A 22,733-nucleotide genomic window follows, 5' to 3' on the forward strand; every position below is an offset into this window, starting at 1 on the left:
AGGTGGTGTAACACGATGCACTGTAACACAGACGTCTGACAGGAGGTGGCGGCGCGCTACTGAATAGTACTGAAGACGGCTCAATGATCTTGGTAGATCTTCAAGTAGAACTGCCACACATCAAGGGCAAAAGGAGTTGAAGGGATTTCGGCATCTGCTTAGGATCAGATCCACCATTTATGGGATTTCTTGGGGCCTTACCACGGCGAGGAGACCCCATGGGAGACAAAGAACTTACTGGAAGGGATAGATATGCCTAATACTGCTTGTTTTTTTGTACATCTAGGAATTACCTTGCGTGGTTCAAAGTAGTTAAACCGTAAATCTCTTTTGAAGTAGCCCTTTGATAAAATTTGCATGAAAAGGAAATTATCCTTCATGTTTGCCATCATCTTCATACCATTGCACAACATTTTAGATCATGTCTGATTAAAGCTGATGTAACAAGCATAAATGTGAAAGTTGATCCTTTGCAACCCTATTCAATAGACCCTCATCCATTTCAGACCCTTACAGTGACTCCTACTCTTGATATTACTTCGAATCTAATTTTAGTCTGAGTGGCAATGACTTATAGAACAAGTATTTTTCCTTTTTAGAATTTGATAATAAAGCAAAAATATCTAACATGCTGAATTCATTCACATAACATATGGATGAACATGTCTATTTTCAAGCAGCCTACGCATCATAATAAAAAAATTAGGCTATTACCATCTTACTCCTACTTTGGTACATATTTGAATGTACTTTTTGTAGGTGGTGAAATTACCCAGCTACAGTGTAGGTTAGGATATGTTTAATGTGACGGTTCTTATAAATCTGACTGTAGGTTATAGAATAAAAGAAGATCCATAGACACAAAGCTGCTTCTTTCAGTGTTCAGTGAAGCATGAAACAATCCCGTCTCCCCTGTCCAGTCATGTCTTCCTACACAGACACGTCCATTCAGACACAAACACATTCATGCATTTTATTCGTCTGCTTTTATTAGGCTCAGCCCCTCCTGGGACTGGAAATGATCATGATCTGCTGTAATTGAGGAAAATGAGGGTCGAATGCAAAAGGAGGGAGGGGAGGCAGTAGAGGGTGGTGGAAATGGAAAAGTGCTGATACAGGTTTTTTTGGTGCATTCGACACTCTGCTGAAGATTGAATTAGAGTTTTTACATTTTTTCCCATTTGTTTTCTTTGAAAAGCTTAAATTAAATAATTTGTTTTAAAATGCTGATCATGTTAAAGCAATTTAAGCATTGGTACTTATGGGATGTTAATTCATAAAAACTGTTTAAAAGAAATCCCAAATATGAATGTGTTTTCAGTTTTGTGTTTATTCTTAACTTAAGATGTGTATGCAAATGCTAGTTTCCTCATGGGAATGTGTTTTATATGCTAATGTTAATGTGTATAAGCTGTTTTGGCCCATTGTCATTAGATTTTCATTAGTCGCTTTTATGGAAATGCATCGTGGCTACTCTGCCGTCTGCCAAGGGAGTTATGTCCCACACTAACACCTCTGCTTTTATGTTGCTTAGAGGTTCAGTTAGTTGATCAATTTCTGGAAGTCTCTTGAAAAAAACTGCCTTTGAGTCTGCTAATAGATTTTGTTACTATAATTAAAAATACATTTGAACTGACTGAAAAATGGTAGCAAGACATGGCATATGCCGGAGTCCAATATTTACAAAAAAGCTGATTTTCCAGATCAGTCTTTTTTTGGCAAGTCATTTTTAAGTATGAGGTATCGGCCTACTAGGGGTTTTAACAACCTTACTGAAGGTTCTGCTGCAACAGTTTTGCAGTACTCAAAGGCCTTTAAAAAGGAGAGAGATGACAATTCATTGAAAACAAGTTATAACTACCCAACTGTGCAACATTAAAACGGAATTAAGCTTTAGGGCCCTGTCACACCATGCCGATTTAGCCAGCGTATACCTGATGTCCCAGAATCCTCTAAAACAATGGCATACTTTGAACTTTCTATTTATTTTGTGCGTATACATAGCGTATTCATAATGAGTTCAGGGCATATGTCTAACGACAGCCTAACTTATACATAACGTACGGCAGGGTAATGCCCATGAAATGATGCACAAGCCAGTGTCCTGAGGAGGGCAGCGATGCGCCCGGAGGCGCCCCGGCTGCATAAAAAGATGCCTTTGATTGCGGTATTATCCTGGCTGCTGTTTACCGCCTGCCAAAATAAAAAAGAATAAAGAAAAAGAAGGAAAGAAGGTTTGCAATCACAGCAGATTCAGCGTCATGTATGCTAGGAAGTTTGTTGGTCGTAGCCGAGCACATGAATGCAGGATCCGTTACATTAACCTTCTCATTCACCCTATGATGGGGATAAAGTCTGGAGGAGTGTAGACGGTGTCCTCCTGTGAACCCCCTTTTACACTAAAACACTGCCAATACGCTATTATACACTAGTTGTCGCCTGGAACACGTCAAATACGTTGATATGCACTGGAGATAAGTTCTTGATAAGTTACGCATAAGTTATGCACAAGTTACTCAGGTTTTTGATAAACTAGACACCACAACTTATGGGTAACTTACTCTTAACGTATGTCAACGATCATTTTCCGTACGTCAGGCATTATGCTGTCTAAATCGTCAAGGTGTGACATTTTCATTAAAATGCAGAAACTGAAATCTATTATCAAGAGTTTACTCGTTTACTGGCCTCTTTAAGTATTAAGAATCTGGTTTTATTGTTTGTCTTGTTGCCCAAATTTATGGTAAGTTACCCAGACTGCAAGTCTACTAGTTTCTGGCTCAGCTGTTGGAGTTCTTGGGTTTTTCATTTTGATTTTAGAAGGGGATTTAACATAGAGAACTTGACCTAAGTGAGATGAACATATATACCCCCACCCCAAAAAAAAAAAAAAAAAAAGAAAGTACACAAAAATGCTGCAAGAACTTTACATAAAATAGAAAGGAAAATGATTTAAAGCTTGTGGTGGCAAAAAAAACACAAATATAGACTTGAGGTAGAATTATGAACTAACTCAGAATGATTGGACTGTTATTTTTAATTTCCTTTTTAAGAAACAGGTTGGTTACAGGTAAAAATAACATGCTATTAAACAAATGGTTCTTGGTTGCAGTACCTTTTTTCATGTACTCGTGATTAGCTAAATATTGCTAGGATTTTGCTTTCAAAAGTGATGAGGAAATCATAAGAAATGGTTCTTCTAGTTCGCACATATTTGTTTATAGGGTGTTTGTATGAGTTAGGTTAGTGTGTTAGGATGCACAAGGTAGATCCAAAGGGTGGGAAGCAGTCAGCAATCTTAGAGGATTATTGATGATAAAAATAAGGTGTGACTCGGCTTTCAGGCATGCCTCTTATATCCTCTTTCCTTCATGAACCAGTGTCCCGTGAAATTGGGCTCTAAATTACGAGACCACATGAAGGTTTTAAAAACGATCCACTGGCTTCTAAGGACGTTGACTGGACTAAAATAGTCGACGGGAGACAGTCCATGGGCCTGGCTTTTGTTTGGGTCTGGTCCAGTGTTGATAAAAAAAGACAGAATGTTTTTCTTTATCTCCTTATAGAAGATGGTAAGGATATATCAGCTTCATCCCTGTCATCATTATCAGCTACAACACATGAAAGTTTGCAAAGATTTTGATATTAGTGTTATAAATCAGTCCTGTTCCTTGTTTGTCTTGGTATGTGCTCCTCCTTACAGTAAAATGTTGTCTATATTTGAATAATAAGACTTATCTTACAGAGTTACTGTTCTGCTGCCCACCACTATCCCTCACTATCACCCTGTTTCGCTCCTCCCACTCTCTTCTTTCTCTTTAATCATACATCCCTTCACCCACACACACAAACTAACGCACTTTCCTCATTTAGTTTTTTATCTTCTACCATGGCCCTCACCTCTCCTTGTCCCTATTTTCTTCCACTCAAGAGAAAGTAGAGATATAGGTTTCTCAAACATGGCTCAACCTTCCGTTTCCATCAGACTGTTGAGTTGAGGCTAAATCTAATCACCTGTCTCACTATAAAGCTTAGATGGATCTTCTCACGGGAATGGAGGTTATGAAGTATTTTCCCTATAAACAGCTCAGCTAGACCACCAGCTAAATTTAATCAGAACTCTAAGTGGATGGACTTAAATGTCTTTCAACAACCTAAAGCAATATTTGATCTAAAAATTTGAACCATGTGGTAGCAGGTTTTACTTTATTAAATACTTTAGCTTTATAAAATATGATATTTCACTTAACCGTATCTCCATTTTAAAGAGACACTCTTAAGTCATCAATGACGTTGAAATGAACATAAACTTATCCTGCTTCACCTCCCTTTGTCAGATACAGATAGGGCAAGGCAAGGCAAGTTTAACTGTAAAGCACAATTCAGTACATGGACAATTCAAATTGCTTTACATGAATTAGATAATAAAATTGTAGAAAGGTAAAAGCAGAATAAAGGCAAATGGGGAAAAAAAAGAAATAAAAATGCCCTTCCATATATTCAACAAAACCAAGTTTTAATGTTAAAAGTAAGATATCAAAAGGCTGAGCTTTTCAAAGAAAGACGACCTGATTGGTACATCCGTATGCTGAAGGGACATCAGGTAGAAATAGTAATCTCTTACTAGAATCCACCACTCAGGCAGGTAACCTACAAGAGGAGGACAGAACTCAATTTCAGCATTAATGGAATATGCCATGGTTAATGTGCCATCTACTGGAGCAGAACACACGGTCAGCTTGGGGTCAAACCAGATCACGTGGGTTCACAGCTATTGCTAATTTATATGTATGATGTGTAATTGTGAATTTAACACCAACATTTTAGTGATTCTTTACTGTCCTGCATCAGTAAACTGCATTGCACTGTTAAGATAGGAGCCTTGATGCATTATTAGTGAATAATTTTAAAGTTTAATAAAGGGTTGTTCTTAATCAGTTATAGTCATGTTTAAGCTCACATAACATTCCAGTTATACTAGCATAAAGGCTGATACACACCTGACGCAATTAAGAATCTAAGCCAACAGAAACAAACCATATAAAATTTTAGAAATGCTTTAAAGGATTGTGGCCATGCAGAATGTTTGTGATCCTCTGCTACTCTGCCAATGTAGTTCCTAACAAGCAACACCCCAGATCTATTTCATTTGGACCTAAGCAGCAACTTCATGGGAAAGTCATGAGTCTAAAAATATAAGAGACACTGTGGCAAAGTCAAATACATTAGCTTTATGAAAAATACAAAAGTAAAATCTCTGAATCTTAAGGAAAACCAGGTTTGTTCCCTTGTAGGTTCATCCAGAAACAAACAGTACACATTTTTTGCATAAGCTGGACAGACATAGATGGTCAATGAAATATTTAAATACACCCTGTACTTACTGTAGGAAATCAGAAGTACAGTAAAGAGATGAAATAGAACAGCAATCTTCTTTGAGCTGGGCAAAGCAAGGCAAGGCTTTATGCTGCAGCTTTATGCTTACTACATGTCTTGTTTATGCTGAGGGAATTTCAGTTACATATTCTAACCTCTGTACAGACTTTCCTAATCAGCTACTTTATTTAAACCTAATGTCTTACTGGAATTATATTTATCACAAACACCATGTATCTTATCTATAGTGGTTATTAAGAGGAGGCATGTTTAATCTCCTTTGCTACAAAAATTACATATTGCTGTCTCTTAAAAAATCATGAATAACAGATACCTTTTTTACTGCTTGGTCAGACAAAAGTAAAATTAGACCAAATAAAAACCTTTACATCTTAATGGATCTGAACTAAATACCACAAACCACATAACAAATGTTACAAAGAGCATATCTTTCATCTGATGGAGCATTGTCTTGTTTAAAAAAAACTTCTATGTCCAATACACAGGCTATTCAGAACACACTCTTACAATCTATAAAGCTGATTGTAATTATGCTGTGTTTTATGTTTCTGGAAAGAACAGCATAAAAATCAGTTGTAGCTATACAGAGGCTCAATTGGTAGTTTGATTTTCATGAAGAAAAACCTAAATAAGATTATTTTAGCTTCTTCCTGAAATGTACCTTAGTGTGTGGAAAATGCTTGTCTACAATTTTTTTATTAAAATAAATTAGCGCCCATCTATGAAGTATGCATGTTACTTTTTATGCTCTCGCAGAATCTCAATATTATATTTCAGTGCAGAACATTTATTCGTCAAGCACATCTGAACCTTTAAGTTCTAGAATGGGTCCCATAGTATAAAACTGTTATGTGTCAATGTTTTGTCTACATTTCTAAAGGGATCTTTGGAATGTATCTAAAACTTTGTTTGAAAACAAACCAAGAAAAAAATCCTTTGTACATTATATTTATGAGTTTCTATTTTTTTGTAAACAGCATTAGCAATGGTTGCATTGTGCATTTATGTTTTAACCTAATTATATTTTAAACATTAATTCAAAAACATGTTATAACATCAGGTTTCTTGTCATTATTTTAGATTTTAGCCACCATTTTATAATCTTTGTTTACACTTATGTTTCAGCCTTTTCCAACTTTGATTTTAATGGGGTTTTTTTTGCTTTCAACGTGTCCTCACTATTGATTTTTATTTATTCTATTTCCTCAGTTTGATCATTTCTAGTGTCAATTTGTTATAGTTGTCTTTTAACTACTCTAAAGCAATCTGTGTTACACCAGACAGTTTAAAAAATGCTAACACAATTTAGATTGATTCTAATTTAACATAAGTTACATATGTCTTTTTGTTCTATTTCAAAGTGCTTAAATTAGGTTTTGTGGTAGTAATTGTGGATTTTTGTGTTCATTTTAAACTCCAGGGTTACTTCTTGCTTTTTGAATCCATGTTGGACTCTGTCCTGTATGCCAGAGACCTTTACTTGGCTGATGGTGGCTCAGGTAGGTGGTCTAATAATTTATTTAAGCACAATCTGTTTTTTTTTTTGTTTTGTTTTTTTAAGCGCAGGCATACAGTGTACAAAATATTCAATCGTACTCAGTTACAGCTCAAACTGTACGATAAATCCACAAGGTTTAAAAGTTCACAGTTCACAATGCATGTTCTTACACTGCTCTGAGCAGTACTCAGATTGCACTTCTCACACTGTATATTCAAAAACAATACGTTGGACTCCAGCGCCGAGATGAGTCAAAAACTCTAGAAAAATCCCGAAAAGGGCTAAAACTCGTACAGTCGATGCTTGCCTTAAGATATTCTGTGTTATGCAGTTTAACTGGTCTGATTATGAATTTATTAATAACTGTAGCCAGAGGTTATAGTTGCTTAATTAGTTATTCTAATGAAGGTTAATTGATAATGTGGATGTTGATCAAATGACAATTACCCTTGGTATTTGAGCAACTTGCTTACCTTTGTGACTAGTTGTCAATATATTTTAAGACAGAGCTCCAGCAGGCTATAGAGAGTAACTGTGGGGGATGGAAGGAGTACAGCAGAGGATTAGCTGAGCTTGCCAGGCAGGGGGAGTGAGGAAGTGAAGGCATCAGCTGTCCGATGTCTGAGCTGGAGGTAGGACGGAGAAACAGTTCTTCTAGGATTCAATTAAAACGGCTTTTGTAAAAACCATCTTAAAAGCTCTTCAGAGCATTCCCACTTCATAATTAGTCAAAATAATTTTCTCACTGTTCCATTTATATAAAAAAATCTTGACTCAGCTGCCCTCTTCACTGTAGCTCACAGCCACATCTAGTCCCTGACTGGACTTTGCGATGGAAATGTAAACAGAAGTTCAGATTTTTCATATCCTGCAAGTTTCACTTCAATGAATGCATGGTGGTGATCAAATACTCCCCAATTCGCCCAAAAGCCCAGCATTCAGCACGTGAAATTTGCCACCTTTGCCTCGGTCATTTCGCTTCCCTCTAGAACCGCCCTCTACATAGAGATAATGTGGGAATCCTTCACTCCAGCTGAAAAATTCCCTGATCTATACCCACAGTTTCCACCAACATGTTTCCATTCAATCACTTTGGTGTTCCTTGAACTTTGCCCTAATTAGAAGGATTGACTATCTTTTACATACAATCATATATTCCAATGTAAAACGATCAGAGCTTATAGAACACAGCTGCAGTGTTAAGTCTGTTTGAAGTTTATCTCAAAAGAAAAAAATGCGCCCTAAATGCACCAGGGAGCGTTATCACAGATCGTCCCTCACAGCAGCTGTACGACTTTATAACCTCCAGTGTTCCCAACAACCTAAATAAGTTGTAACATTCATGCTGACTTTGCACAGTTTCTCTCTGAGTCAATTAAATTACAATGCTGCTGTCTTTTTGCAAATCTCTGATGTTTCTGCTATTTTCAAATATCCATTACTGTAAAAATGTCCATAGCTGTAAATTGGCTATTTTTTCTCATGGTACAAAGTGTTATATTGTTAAAACACTTTGCAGTACAGTGTTTTATTATTTATATTTTAACTCTTCATTATTATGTTAATCTTATACACTTTTTAAGGTCCACATTTGTGTGACAATTTTTTTCTATAATTTTTATGCTGTTGTAAACACCAGAATTTCCCCTTTGGGGGAAAATAAAGGGATTTTCTATTCTAGGTCATTTGAATAGAGCTCTATAGGGTTTGTGTTGGCCACAGAAGGATCTAGTACATTTATGTCTCCTCAGTAAAGATTGGTATTTTTTTAATGTTGTATTTGAAACAGCTTAATGAAACTCAGTAGTGCCTCAAGACACGGGCTTGACACACTTGGAAATTCTTTCCTTTTTTCATCCCATCACTGCCACAAATTCAATGGCTTGTGCCAAATGTGACCATGCTGAGAAACTGTTCCACCATGCTGCCTTTAGTAGCTCCTGGGGACATGAGAAGGGTCACACTTGCAAAGCAACCTACACATACCCACATATATGTGAACACACAAAAGGGGCAGTCAAAATGATGGGTGCCTATAGAGATAAATTTGTTAAAAAATAATTTTTGACAGGTGAGACATGGCCTGAGTGGAACCAGAACTTAAATGTCGGAGGTCAGCGTGTGGTGCTTCATGAATTAAAGGTTGATAGCCCTAGCTCACAATGATCTTTTGAGGTCTTTTGCTCACCAGAACGTGAGAAGGTTAAAGGAAGACTCCTGAGGCACGTTTTGTACTTTGTCAGCTATGAAATGAAATTTAAACCACCTATGATTTTTAGAACATCACAAAAACACCATTATATAACAGTTACTAGGGGTGTAAATAATAATCGTTTTGTATCGATGCATCGATCCAACAGCCGACGATCCGATGCATCGATACGTCCGCAAGATTATCGATTCATGTATTTTGTTTTTTTTTCTCCGGTCTATTTTTATCCATTTGCCCCTGGACGTAATTCTCCCTCCCATGCTGCGGTGGCGCTAAACCTATTTTGCCCTCCTACCCCGCTTCCTGGTTATACTCTTACAACAGTTTGTTGCAGTGACCTTGACACAGACATTTTTGATTTATGCTCAATATTGAAGCGTGGTCTGCGCTACACACTGTGCAGCCTTACTTTGAACGGCCGCTTCACACCGATGTCGAGCGGTTGAAGTTCCTTTGTCAGACCCCCCGGGATAACGGCGAGCACAGCGTTCATTTGATTCACCCTTTTTTTTCACATCGGCTGTGAGATGGGCACGCAGCGATGGTGATGCGTGGAAAAAAACACCTGGTCTCCTCACATACACCTGCCTCAGCCACGCTTTCATCATCTCCTCATCCATCCAGCCTTTTTCATTTGCATTAATATCATATGTAATCAGAGCGCTGTGTCTGTCTCGCTGTCAGCTCCCAGATCAGCTTCTCTGATTGGTTGATGCGGCGCGTCCAGCAGCAAAACTTCAATTTTTCCATCTCGAGCAGCAGCAGCGCGTTGGCGGTGCGTCAGATGCTTAAACGCTCCCGACGCGCTGCGCCTGCTGCTCAAAACGCGCTGCGGGACCTTTTGCTGCGCCTATACGCGCGTCAACCATTGACTTTGCATGTAAACTCGCTGCTTCTGCTGGACCTGCTGGGTCTGGTTCACACCGATGTCGAGCGGTTGAACAGCGAGCACAGCGTTAATTTGTTTCCCCATGTTTTTCACATCAGCTGTGAGATGGGCACGCATGGAGTTACATATTAACAGCGATGGTGATGAGTGGAAAAAAAACACCTGGTCTCCTTACATTCAGCCACTCTTTCATCATCTCCTCAATGAGGTGGTCTCAAAAGTCGCAGTTACAACACACATAGGGCGCACCGCACATTTTGAGGAAAAAAAAAAAGGTTTAAGTGCGCCTTATAGTCGTGAAAATACGGCAGTTATATTTGATAAATATATCATATTTTAATGATGTGTTAGTTTTTATTATGTCAGCATTTACCATATAATATGACAGTATTTAGAATATGATGATGGAAAGAAAACTCAGCTTTTTAAAAATTATTGCCCAGGAGGAGTAAACCACAAATTAACTAATTAAGTAATCATTTGCATTCCTGTTTGCATTTATTTTAAAATGCATTGTAAAAAGATGTACACATCAACATATTTTTGTAATTATGCTTTCTCTCATTTAGAAGTTAATTTTCCCTGATTCCGCAATAAAGAATAAAAGATGACTCAAATGAATTCTTAGACGTACTCGTAAAACATTAGTTATAATAATACTTTGGCATTACGCTTAGCCCTAATTTCAACCAATAGTCCCAGTAACAAATGAAACACTGAAATAAGCCAAAAATGCTGTTAAATATAATCTGATCTTATTATAACTGTCAGAAATTTCAGCTGGACACAGTTACATTCTTGCCTAAATCATTCTCACTTAAAATCTGTTTAGTTTCTGTCAGAGATAGAATATTTCATGAAATTATAATCAGAGTTTTTGTGCTTTGTTTTTGCCATAACTTTTTTGAGCCATAGTGAGTCATGGGATAGGATAGGATGGGCATTGCTCACAAGGGAACTTAGGATTTACTACCCTCTGCAGCTGCTTTGGTGAACTGCTTTTGATGTATGGTATTGCTGACAATGAAATATATTTAGAGATGGAGTAACACATACTGTTCTTTAAAATCAATATGGTTTATTTTGTTGACAAATAATTTCAACCTTACATTTTGACTGCTAGATATACATTTTTTCTTATATTTGAATTTGAGAAACACAGTTTTTTACCTGTGCTCATTATAAGTGGAAAATTGCTCCATCCTTTTTTTTTTGTTTGTTTATGACCTGATATGTTGCTGTTTAAATCTAGAAAGTGCATTGTATAATGCAGAGAAGATGGAGTCCTATACTCCAGAATAGCAAAGTCATTAAGTCATTCTGCTGTGTTGAATTTAGCCAGTTCTATTCTAAAGCATATTTTTAGATTTTAAGTGTATGTGCACATGACTGTGCTGAGTTATTAGTCCATCCCTGCAGTGTTGCTGCTATATGTGTGTTTAAGCTACATTAGAGCAGAGTTACAGCAGCTCTCCCATTTTCCCCACAACATTAACTTCCCTTTCATCCTTAAATGTGTCCCCACATGCCTGGCACAGTACAGTGTCCAGGGGAAAAAAGTCTGTTTTGTACTACTCCCCCTCACACACTTTTTTCCCCACTCCTCTATACAGACGACCATTGGGTTGGGGTGTTAGATGGGGGGCAAAAAAAGAGCAAGAGTACAGGGTGTGGGGGTGAAGGGGAGTGGTGTGCTTGACAAACGGGCTGTGAGCAGCGATTCGAGAAGGACGCAGATGTCAAAGCCATGAATCTATTGATGCCTGCCTAGTCCGCCCTTCTTAATTTTTTTGTCTTTCTGCACAGCACTGCCAGGTTTGGCTTTTAATCACTTCCAGGTCCTTTCCCCAGCAATCTTACAGTGCTGTCCTGATTCTGCCAAGTCAACAATTTTACCTTCACTCGATGAACGTAATTACTCAATCAGTTCTATTGTCCGAGAAAGACGAACAGATAAGACCTTCTGTTTGCATGTGTAAATAAGGGTCTACTTAGTTCAACCGAATGCTAATACACATGGTCAGGCCTAAGCTGATTTGGGAGGCAATAAGTTTCCCATTACTAAGCTGTCACCATTCTTTTATAGTTTTTGCACAGCCTTATTTATCAATGGTTATGTCATGGTTATTTACACATATGCTGGAATTATTTGAGTCCTTTCGGGGCTTCCTTATGCAGGGGTCGCCAAAGCAAATACAATGTGGACACAGAATTGGCAAAGTTCTTACACTGGATATCCGTCCTTCTGCAACTGGAAATCAAACCCAGGATCTTTCAAAGAACACCAAGGTCACAAAGACATTCATGATTCAGGATGCCATCGCTATTTAACCTTTTTGAGCCTCTAAGAATTGAATTAATTTTTTTTTTTCTTTTCTTTTTTTTACAGCTTAAATGTAAGGCAAAAAAACAATCGATTTTTTTTCTAAATCCTATTTAAAGATAGGCTTGAAAGAAGCCACCAATTTGTTTTTTTCTTATATTATTTTGGTTTTAAAACACTTTAAACACAGAAAATAGCATGTCAATTTCTATCAGAATTTTCTGACTCCCATCAAAATGCTTCCCTGAGTGGGAATGCCCCCCCATGGCTGGAATCATTGAAAAATACACACTCAAGGTTTTCCAGCAATGTATAACACATATAATAAATAATCCAAATAGAATATTAAATATGTGAGCAGAACTGCTTTGCGCACAGAGTGCTTTACTCATGCAGCAGACACAGCCGGCTTGTTGATTTGTGTGCTGTGAATAAAACAAAAATTGCTGTTGTCGTGATGGCACAGAAGCAAAAATTATCCATCCAATAGGCTTTGGAGGAAATACTGACGGACAGTGGTGCTGAAACAGAAAAATGTTTTATTTTTTGAGCAAGAAGAGACGGTCAAACCGAACGATGTTTATGAGTAGGCTCACTTTTTATTTCCAGCATCTTTATCTGACATGTCGATTGCAGTTAGTCACAAATAACAGTTATTTTATAGTATGTTTCTTTTCTTAATTAATCAGAAAGTTGAAAAGTCTTTTCTGAATAAAATTCTCGTTGTATGAGATAAAATTCTTGTTGTATGGGCACAGTTTAGCTAATTTTCCTCTTGGTTTTATTGGTATTATGCTGTTCCCAATAGCACATCTTGATGAAAAGCACATATTATAAGAAGAAGTAGCCATACCAAGGAAATCAGCACTTTCTTTTCACCAGAATGGGTAAAAACATTTTTCAGTGAGTAAATAGCATAAATCAGTAAATGAAATGAGAGAAATATAAATTTTCCGACCACAAGAGAAAATTTAGAAATCAGAAAAATCACTTGCAATGCTCCATTCTTGGGGCCCCTTATCCCCTTATGTCAGTTTATAGCAAACAACAAGATCAGTTACTATAAGTATGCAGATGACATACACCTTTACATCACAAAATCACTAGGTGACTATGAACCCGTCAGAGCATTGGTTAGATGTATAGAACAGATCAATAGGTAAATGTTCCATCACTGGGAAAAAAAACAAAAAAACAAACTGAGATAATAATATACTGACCAAAGCAAGAGAGGTCCAGAGTTAAGTCACAGTTTCAGCTATTACAGCTAGAAACCCCTGATTATGGCCAAGATGTTGGTGTGATGATGGACTCAGACCTGAACCTTCATAGACACATAAAGGCCATTACTAAGTCAGCCTTTTATCACCCGAAGAACATTTCCACGATTAAAGGACTAATGTCCAAGCAGTCCTTACACTTACTTTCTGTAGCTCAGAGAATATACTTTAAAATCCCTCAGATAGTCTATATATCAATGAATGGATAATCACCTCAACACTTAAAAATTATGAGTTTATCAACCTCCCAGACTGAGGTTTTTCTAAATGAAGCCGACTCACCTTGAACTGGAAGCAAAAATCGCAAAGTAGCATTTAGTTCCTATTCTCCACTTGTCTTGATTGAACTTCCTGAAGACTGTAAAGTGCTGAAAGCCTGAGTTCTTTTGAAACCTCTTTTTTTTTTTAGAACACCCTCTGACTGTTAAGCCCTTAACTGTAGTCCAACTGTTTAGTTTTTTTCGCCATCTGCTTTTATAAAGTTTTTCAATCTTCATTTCCTTTTATTCTGCGATTATTTTATTCTATTTTACTCTTTAATTAATGTAAAGCACCTTGAATTGCCTTTGTACTGAATTGTGCTATACAAACAAAATTGCCTTGACAGAAATAAGCAATTGTGTCATTAAGAAGAATAATATTTCTTTACGGGCTTTTTTATTCTATTTTTTAAATCATATTCTAGTTTGGGATGCCAAGACAAAACTACCAGCTATGTCCCACATTGGTTCTTCCTTTGTATCTTTACAGGCATTTAGTGCATAAGTGCTTAATTTTCATTATTGATTTGGATCTTTAATATGTATTTTTTTTATGTTTTGTTTTTAGAAAGTTAGAAGCAGGTTGTATGTGCTATACTTCACTAATGTGGAAAAGCTCCCAGGAAAACCCTAAAGCAATGAAACACTAAGTGGCCTTAATTCGAGATTAAAAACAGATTTTTTTTAGAGTGGCCTTTTATTGTTATTTATAAACACAAGTAGTAAAGTTTTCAACTGTTATTTTTTTATGTAATCATATGCAGTGCCCCCGCAAATATTGGCACCCCTGTTTAAGATGTGGTCGAGGACTTAAAAAAATTCTCCATTTTATTTCTATAGAATTTTTGTGTGTGACCTTTATGTCACAATTTACTTTAGGTTTACTTCTTTTCTTGGGCAGGGCACTGAATTGTTTTACCACTGAAATGTGCTATATAAATAAACTTGTCTTTCCTTAAGCTTTGGCATCTCTTTCATTGAAATTTAAAGCAGTAGTGAATGTTTCATCTTAGAAACCAAATTATCTTAAATGCATGTTTTCTGAAATATATATATATATATATATATATAAAAAAACACCAAATCTCTTTATATGTTTTGATATTTAAAACTAGGTTTTTATATATTAGTCAGTTCTAATCTTAATCTTTGTCATTAACGAATGTATGGGTGTTTTGGATCAAACTTTAGTGTGTGAACCAAATGAAAAATATTTTGGTGGTCAATCCTAAAGTACCTTATATTTTCCAGTTTTGGTAGACATTATTTAACTGAGATTTATTTAAAATGAATAATCTTGAGTTTTATAACCACTGCATATTTTTTGGAAATACTAGTTATATATTCTATTACATAGTATTGTATGATAAATTCATTTTTCTGTGTGATGCATTCTTTCAACTTTTAAATTTGTTTAGTTTTGACTTCTCTTCATGAATGTAGTCAAACCCTTACTTTGGGCCGAAGGCCTCAGTATTGGCTAATGCTACTTCACAGCAGGAGTATATTTGGCTTCGAGCATCTAGTATCTAATTGCAGAGGATATTATCTATTAATGCTATGTCTTTTCACCACTGATCTAAGAAATTTAGATCTGAAATTCAATGACCAAACATTAAAGTTAGCATTTAATGTTCATTTTAGGTCATGAATTATTCATTCAGTCATTTACAGTGTAAGCCGACACAGAGAAAAGCTATAAAGAAAACAATGCGATACAAAAATGCTGTGTCCCTCTTGGAGGTCTAAAAACCTGTTTTATAAGAGTTATTTTATTCAGTTATCTGTAATACAAAACCTAAAGCAAGTGTCCTAAAATTGTCTCTTACATCTGCTGCATAATGATAGTTATTTGTATAACTGAAGGAAAAAACAAGTCTCCACAAACTGTATGTGAAATCTAAAACTGCATCTGACCTCAGCTTGCTGTGCTACAATAAATTAGAAATACAATTTAATAGCTATTTATCTATTTTTTGCTTTCATTTCTTAGAAGAATTATTTTCAGTAGTAATTCACTACAACTCCACAGACGTTGTGTGATAAAGGTGCAGCCATTAATCATAACTTTTATTATATCTCCCTTTTTTTTTCTTTAGAAAAACTTTCGCTTAAAACAGAGTAATTTGATCATTGATTTTGTAACATTTATTAGCACACTTGCTCTAGGACCTAATAGGTCAGTAAATAAAAGTAGGTTGCATTATTTTATCTGATTTACCAATAAATAGGGAATCATATTAATTAAATTTTTATTATCTAAAAAGTATTGATTAAAATGTACAGAAATAGCAGTTATAAGCTTTAACGTTGCGCTTTATACTGCATGGTTTATTACCCAACAATAACAAAAAACACTTGATTTGGTGCATTTCATTTAGATGTAGGTACTAAGAAATGTTTTGCAGCGTTTCACAACAGCAGGTTTAAAGCAGGAATGGTGCATGTTGCTAAACTAAGTTTATTTTTTAAGTGAGCGCTGAAATGGTTGAAGAAACCCAATTCGATGCTGAAGGTTCTTTTTTTAATTTTTAATTTTACTCACAACTTTTCCACAGAGTCATGTGTTGAGTATAACAACTGGGTAAAGTAGTAATACTGAACAAAAACGTATGCATATTGTGACATTGGAATTAGTTTTCCTTTTTCAAATATTAATATGTATGACAGAACAGTTATAAAGCTGTTTGATCTTCATGACCAGGACATAACTGGATGAAAAGGACTTTGGCAAAAGTGGATAAAGAAGTAAAATATTACGTTTACCTACCTTGCAGTTATTAAAGACCTGCAGCCCCTTGAAACATCTACCTAGAATAAAGAAAAACATTTTTGTGAAAATTACCACAATGACTGGCATTGTCCAGTTCTTCATTTAAATCAGGCATCTTATATTTGATTGTAGATCTACATTTTAAGAGGCATACTAATACGAAATATGAAAACTAACAATAAAATTGTTTGTATACAAGCTTAATACTGCGGTTAATAAATAATTAATATAAAATAAGATAATGTTATAAATAATAGATAATGTTATAAATTAAGAGACACTGGAATAGAAAAACACTATCAAGAATAGTTTAGTTTCCCTGAAACAAAATGATTGTTAATTTATCTCTACAGGGACAAAACCATTCCAATATGATTAAATATACCAATAAGTTTCCAAATAAAGGTATCTATTTAATATTAGGAGCGATGCATGGCAGTCATTTACATTTCTTTGTTGTTTTTTTTTACTTGGTTTTGCAGAACATCTAGAACTAAAGCTGACAGCAGTAGTAGCATGAGAGGCACTGAGATCTAAGATTTAACTCCATTTGTGTATTGAATTGACAAATCAAATTTTAAACATGCAGAATAAAGAATAAATACATTTTGTGGATTTTATTTTCCTGTATTGAGCAAAGTTATGTAACTGTTACGATCACCCCCTTCTACCTTCTTAGACTGCAAAATAAAGTATGAAAAATTAAAGTAGGACAAAATGGTCATCAGGCCATTGTTTGTACAAGAGTGATGAATACAGTCATTACAGCACATTTATAAAATTGATGTAAAAGTCCACACCCACTTCATTCCTTACTGTTCTGATTGAATTTGTTGAATCTGTTTGTAGTCATTAAATGTGTTGAATTAAAACAAATCTTTTTGCGATGTGAACTTTCCACCCATTTCTCTAGTTATGATAAATGATATTTTGCATAGGGTAAAATAAAGGCTAAAATTTTAAAGAATGTATTTCCGTGGATCTCTGAAAACAACATTTGAGATATTTTCCATATGCCAATGCTAAGCAACACATTTTCAGATAGCTTTTAAATGTAAGTGTATTCTTCTTTATATTTTCTGGAAGTATTGAAATAGAGGCCTTGTTCCGTCTTAAAAAGGGTCTCTCTTTCTTTCTTTTTTTAGTGTATCCAGATCTCTGTAACATCAGCCTGGCTGCTGTGGGAGATGCAGAGAAGCACCAAAGTCGGATTGGATTCTGGGATGATGTTTATGGCTTCAATATGGCATGCATGAAGAGTGCTGTGGTGCCTGAGGCTGTGGTGGAAGTCGTGAATGCAGAGACACTCATATCTGAACCTGCCGTCATACAGGTATGAGAATTTTTTTATCAACAAATTAGAACAAATCTGAAGAATCTTATTTAGTTTGCAGGCTGCTCAACCACTTACCAAGGGTGTGTTCACAACAGAAAACTCCTTTAATCGGCTTGTTTGGTCAAACATTGAGTGAATTTTATTATGTTTACTTTTATGTTTATTTGGTTGGTCTGGTTTGTATTCAAATTGTACTTTCTGCAAGGAGATTTTAACTCCTAACAAAGCCACATATGTGACAGTCGTCCTGACTTCAGCAGGACTGAGCTCAGAACTTGAAATGTAGGAAAACTACTTTTTTTCTAGTAGCAAAATTTTTCTTATTCTGTGGACCTCAGACGTTCGAAAAATGTCAGCTATTAAACAGTTAACTGCTCAGGTTACTGTAATTGAGTAAAGCATTAATCCTGCTACTCTGTAAGAACACAATGGAAAATTCCAGGCCATCATTTTTTCACCCATTATGCAGTAGGAAATTTATCTGAAGCAGACAAGCAAGTCATTCTCTAAATCAGTAAAATAAACAGAAAAAAAATACTAATAAAAGTTGAGTGTCTTAGAAAAGGGTCCAGAGAATAGAAGCCCAGCTGTGGTTAGGTTATAGCTATGTTCCCATAGCATACAAACAACACTGCTGTCTTAGAAAGCTTTTCAGTTAAGGGGAATCTTAAAGCATTAAACATGTTATCAGAAAGCAGCATTGACAAGCAATTATGTGTTTCCCCCCTGTGTTATGCAGACATGGAAATATTAAGTTTTAAGGTTTAGGCTGTTAGATAGAGTTAGCTGTTGACTTAGACATAGAGCCACAAAGTTTAGGGAGGTGTTTGTTGTGATGCTGTAGAGCTGGGTGATGGATCTGACTAATCCTTGTTTAGGTCCCTCTTAGGAAAACTAAATTACTCTCAGCAGAATTTAAATAAAGGGGTTGTAATAAAGTGTTTGCATTTGTTTCTCTGAGATAAAACCCACACACCCACAAACAAATGAAGTGAAACAATGCCACATCTAAGAACCAAAAGGGACACCCTTTGCTCCTGGCTCTTCATACGACGCTGGAGCTGTATTCCTTTCCCAGTTACCCCCTCTGATAAGTGTTGCGTCTTTCACCCATCAGGGCAGGTGATGAATGAGGGGGGAACTTTGATGTAATGGAATTTGAATTCTCTAATCGATAGCTTCTCCCCTCAAGTGACAAATTGTCACCCCCTCTGCCCAAATTACAAGGACTCTCATCTATTGCCTCCCGTTGATACGATCCAATAGCATTCCATTAGAGCTGGCTGCAATTCCGTAAAATTGAGAGTGGTTTTCTAGAATTATAAATTCCTGCTAAATAGATGAGAGTTTTCTAAAGTCAAAACAGCTTAACTTGCTGTCATTTTGGGTCCCTGCTTGTCCTCATTAAATACATTGACTATGCTGTTGTTATTAACTGAGCCACATTTTAACAAACAATATTTTTCTGACAGCAGACAAGTCTTTGGTTTCACTTATGTTAAAGGGTAAAAGGGTAAAGCAATAGAACTATCTAACTTCTCTTTCAGTCTTTCCCCAATCTACTCATCTGGTGAGAATGAGTAGATTGAGAAAGAAGTATTTTTGGCCGGAGTGGCGGCCTAGTGATCAGGGAATAGGGCTTGGAATCCTGAGATTGTGCGTTTAAAGCCTACTCCGACAGACTGCAACTCTGGCTCTCTTAAAGGAATAGTACACCCAAAACATGATTAGCCTTCATTTTCTACTCACCCCCATGCTGAACAACACCCTGGAGTACTTTTTTGATATCTCAAATGCATCTGGAGATCTGGGAGGCTTCTTGCTGTCTGCTGACATTCAAATAATGGAGGTCTATGGTGCCCGAGACAGAAAGGTCCATAAAAGTCCACAAAAAACGTGTCAATATTCCTCCATACTGCTCGTCCAATGTATTCCAAGTGTCCTGAGTGGGTAGCATCCAGAATTTACTCGAATCGAAGTCATTTAGAATGTTTTTAGAGCATAAACAGTAGTGTATAGGATTTCCTGAAAGCGCGCACATGCGCGATCACGACGCTACGGAAGCCGGCAGACCAAACCAGATGAAAGTGCGCATTCAGCGTCTGCTCTTCCAATAATGCAAGCGTAGAAGAAGAAATGTGCGTTTACCTGTGCAAAGAAAGAAACAACGAAAGAAAAATGTCTGAGGACTTCAGTGTTGAGGAAGAGCATGAGTTCTTTGCCGAGCTGAATGCGCTGGTTTGGTGTGCCGGCTTCCGTAGCGTCGTGATCGCGCATGTGCGCGCTTTCAGGAAATCCTATACACTACTGTTTATGCTCTAAAATCATTCTAAATGACTTCGTTTCGAGTAAATTCTGGATGCTACCCACTCAGGAAACTTGGAATACATTGGACGAGCAGTATGGAGGAATATTGAAACGTTTTTTGTGGACTTTTATGGACCTTTATGCCTCGGGCGCTGGGCACCTCCATTATTTGAATGTCAGCAGACAGCAAGAAGCCTCCCAGATCTCCAGATGCATTTGAGATATCAAAAAAGTACTCCAGAGTGTTGTTCAGCATGGGGGTGAGTAGAAAATGAAGGCTAATCATGTTTTGGGTGTACTATTCCTTTAAGCCGGGCATACACTTTGCACTTTTTTTCAATCATTGCACACAGCTACAGCTCACACTGTACGACGAATCGGCAGGGTTTTGTCGTACAGTGTGAGTTCACAGCTCACGGTGTATGTTCTCACACTGTGCAGCAGGACGCTCTGATCCGATCTACCTGCTCACACTGTGCGTCTAAAAACCACGTTGGACTGAGCTCCGCAGTGAGATAGCGCTACTCGTACTCCTCTATCCGAAAGCCAAACCAGTAGAAGAGGAATATGAAGCTCACCAGCGTGAAACGTGCTGCCTTGGCAATTTGTGCAATTTTTTGTGCTGAAAAACTCTAGGAATTAAAGGCGGCAATGTATTTGGACAAAGACATGGCCGAGCAAACTTGGCTAATACGGTCTGTCAATTTAAAAGAAAGAACTCCATTTTACTCACACCCCCACCATGCTTCTGTGTTTTCATTTGAGAAGAAGATTTGGGCGATTTGCCCACAAAGGTCGACTGAAAATCAAACATGTTTGATGTTCTCCTGACAGTTCCTGATTGGGAGGTGGTCGTGAGAGGCTGATCGGGCCTCGTTACCCCCTTTACACAACATAACGCACAATCAGGTTGAAAGTTGGCCCAATCTCGCACGACTGGGAAGCTGGACTGAAAAGGGCAAAAAATCGTACAGCGTAAGCCCGGGTTTAGCAAGACACTTAACCCTTAACCCTGTTCCCCCGGCGTCCCAAATGGCAGCTCACTGCTCCACAACGGGACGGGTTAAATGCAGAGAGTGAATTTCATTGCACTGTACTTGTAATTGACAATGTAATGACAATAAAACGCTGGAAACATCACAAACAATAAATTAGAGACCAAGACCTTGGATTTAGTGGGAATTTTTTCTCTTCTGTGCACAATACAGAGAAAAGTTTGCTATTAGAAGAATTTTTTTGCGAAAAGTGGGCATTTTCTCTGATACTAAGTAGGCTAATGCGCACCTCAACTCCACACTTCCAGTAATATGCTAATATAAGAGCTTGTTTTGATTTATAATCTTTTTTAATGGATGCTTAGACTCTTATACTTTCTAGAACTTTTAAACCATTTGTAACAGTTGGCATCAAAGCATTATATTGGCCAGATTAATTAAAGATAAAACAACTAAAATGAAACAATTTTACCAATTATTGTTCAGATATTACGGATTGTTTTTGGGAAATCAAGTTTATGTGATAATTTACGACAGTTGAAAGTCTACAAAATGTGAGTGTTATTACTCATATGCTTACATTTTGATAAAGGAAACTGTTATACTTGGATTTTTGTTTTTTGATATCTCCTGAACAGATAGAAAAAGTCTAGATAAGTTGATGCTAAATTCAGATAAATTATTTTGTCCTCATTGCATAGTACAATCTATTTTGTGACATTTCAAAGGGGAGCTAATCTAACTTACCAAAAAATACAAAAAAAAAAAATCCAATAACACTATATTACAATACTTAAAGGTATAGTGGAGGATTTCTTTGAATTCTTTGAAAAGACCCACCACTCTCCACTTAAAAAAAAATGCACATGCACAACCCTGTACCCGCTCTTGAGAGAGAACACCTATTAAACACATGTGAGAGCATGCATGAGCCCATTTCTCCTCATGCACGCTCTGTTTAAAAGTTGCTGTTTGCATTGCTCGTGCAAGCTTACTTTTTCATAAGATTTGCAATTTTTCCACTGTCAGACTCACCGCCTGTGGGTGAAAATGGGGACAAGCATGTATTACGGCCTTACGTAAACATATGGTGATTTCTGAATTTTTTTTTTATATAGATTATATCTTTCACAATTGACATGCACCTACGATAACTATATCAGACCCCTCCATGATTTCTAAGTGGGAGAACTTACAAAATAGCAGGATGTTCAAATCTTTATTTTCCTCACTGTAGTTTATATTAGTGTGGCCTAATGGTTATATTATGGGAGTTGCTTCCAAAGAGGGCTGCAGTTCCCTGGTTCCACGGACATTGACTTAGGATCCCTGAATGCAGGCAGCCCACTGTTCTTCATGAGGATGGGTTAAATGAAGAGGAAAATAAATCCTTGTAAGGATCTAAAGCTGTAAAAGCAAATAAAGATTAATATTGTTATAATTCTTTTTCTTAAATTCGATAA

At 36.7% G+C, this 22,733-nt stretch overlaps 1 protein-coding gene across 1 annotated transcript in view; it reads left to right on the forward strand.

The window, feature by feature from the left end:
* prmt3 (protein arginine methyltransferase 3) overlaps positions 1-22,733 on the forward strand; it is a 77,055-nt gene that overhangs the window by 24,197 nt on the left and 30,125 nt on the right. Inside the window, exons 11-12 of the mRNA XM_015373346.1 lie at positions 6,818-6,896; positions 17,778-17,965. Of these exons, the coding sequence (XP_015228832.1) occupies positions 6,818-6,896; positions 17,778-17,965 (267 nt within the window). The remainder of the gene's footprint in view (positions 1-6,817; positions 6,897-17,777; positions 17,966-22,733) is intronic.

Source organism: Cyprinodon variegatus, unplaced genomic scaffold (assembly GCF_000732505.1).
Source record: "Cyprinodon variegatus isolate N-32 unplaced genomic scaffold, C_variegatus-1.0 Scaffold86, whole genome shotgun sequence".
Classification (NCBI taxonomy): Eukaryota; Metazoa; Chordata; class Actinopteri; order Cyprinodontiformes; family Cyprinodontidae; genus Cyprinodon; species Cyprinodon variegatus.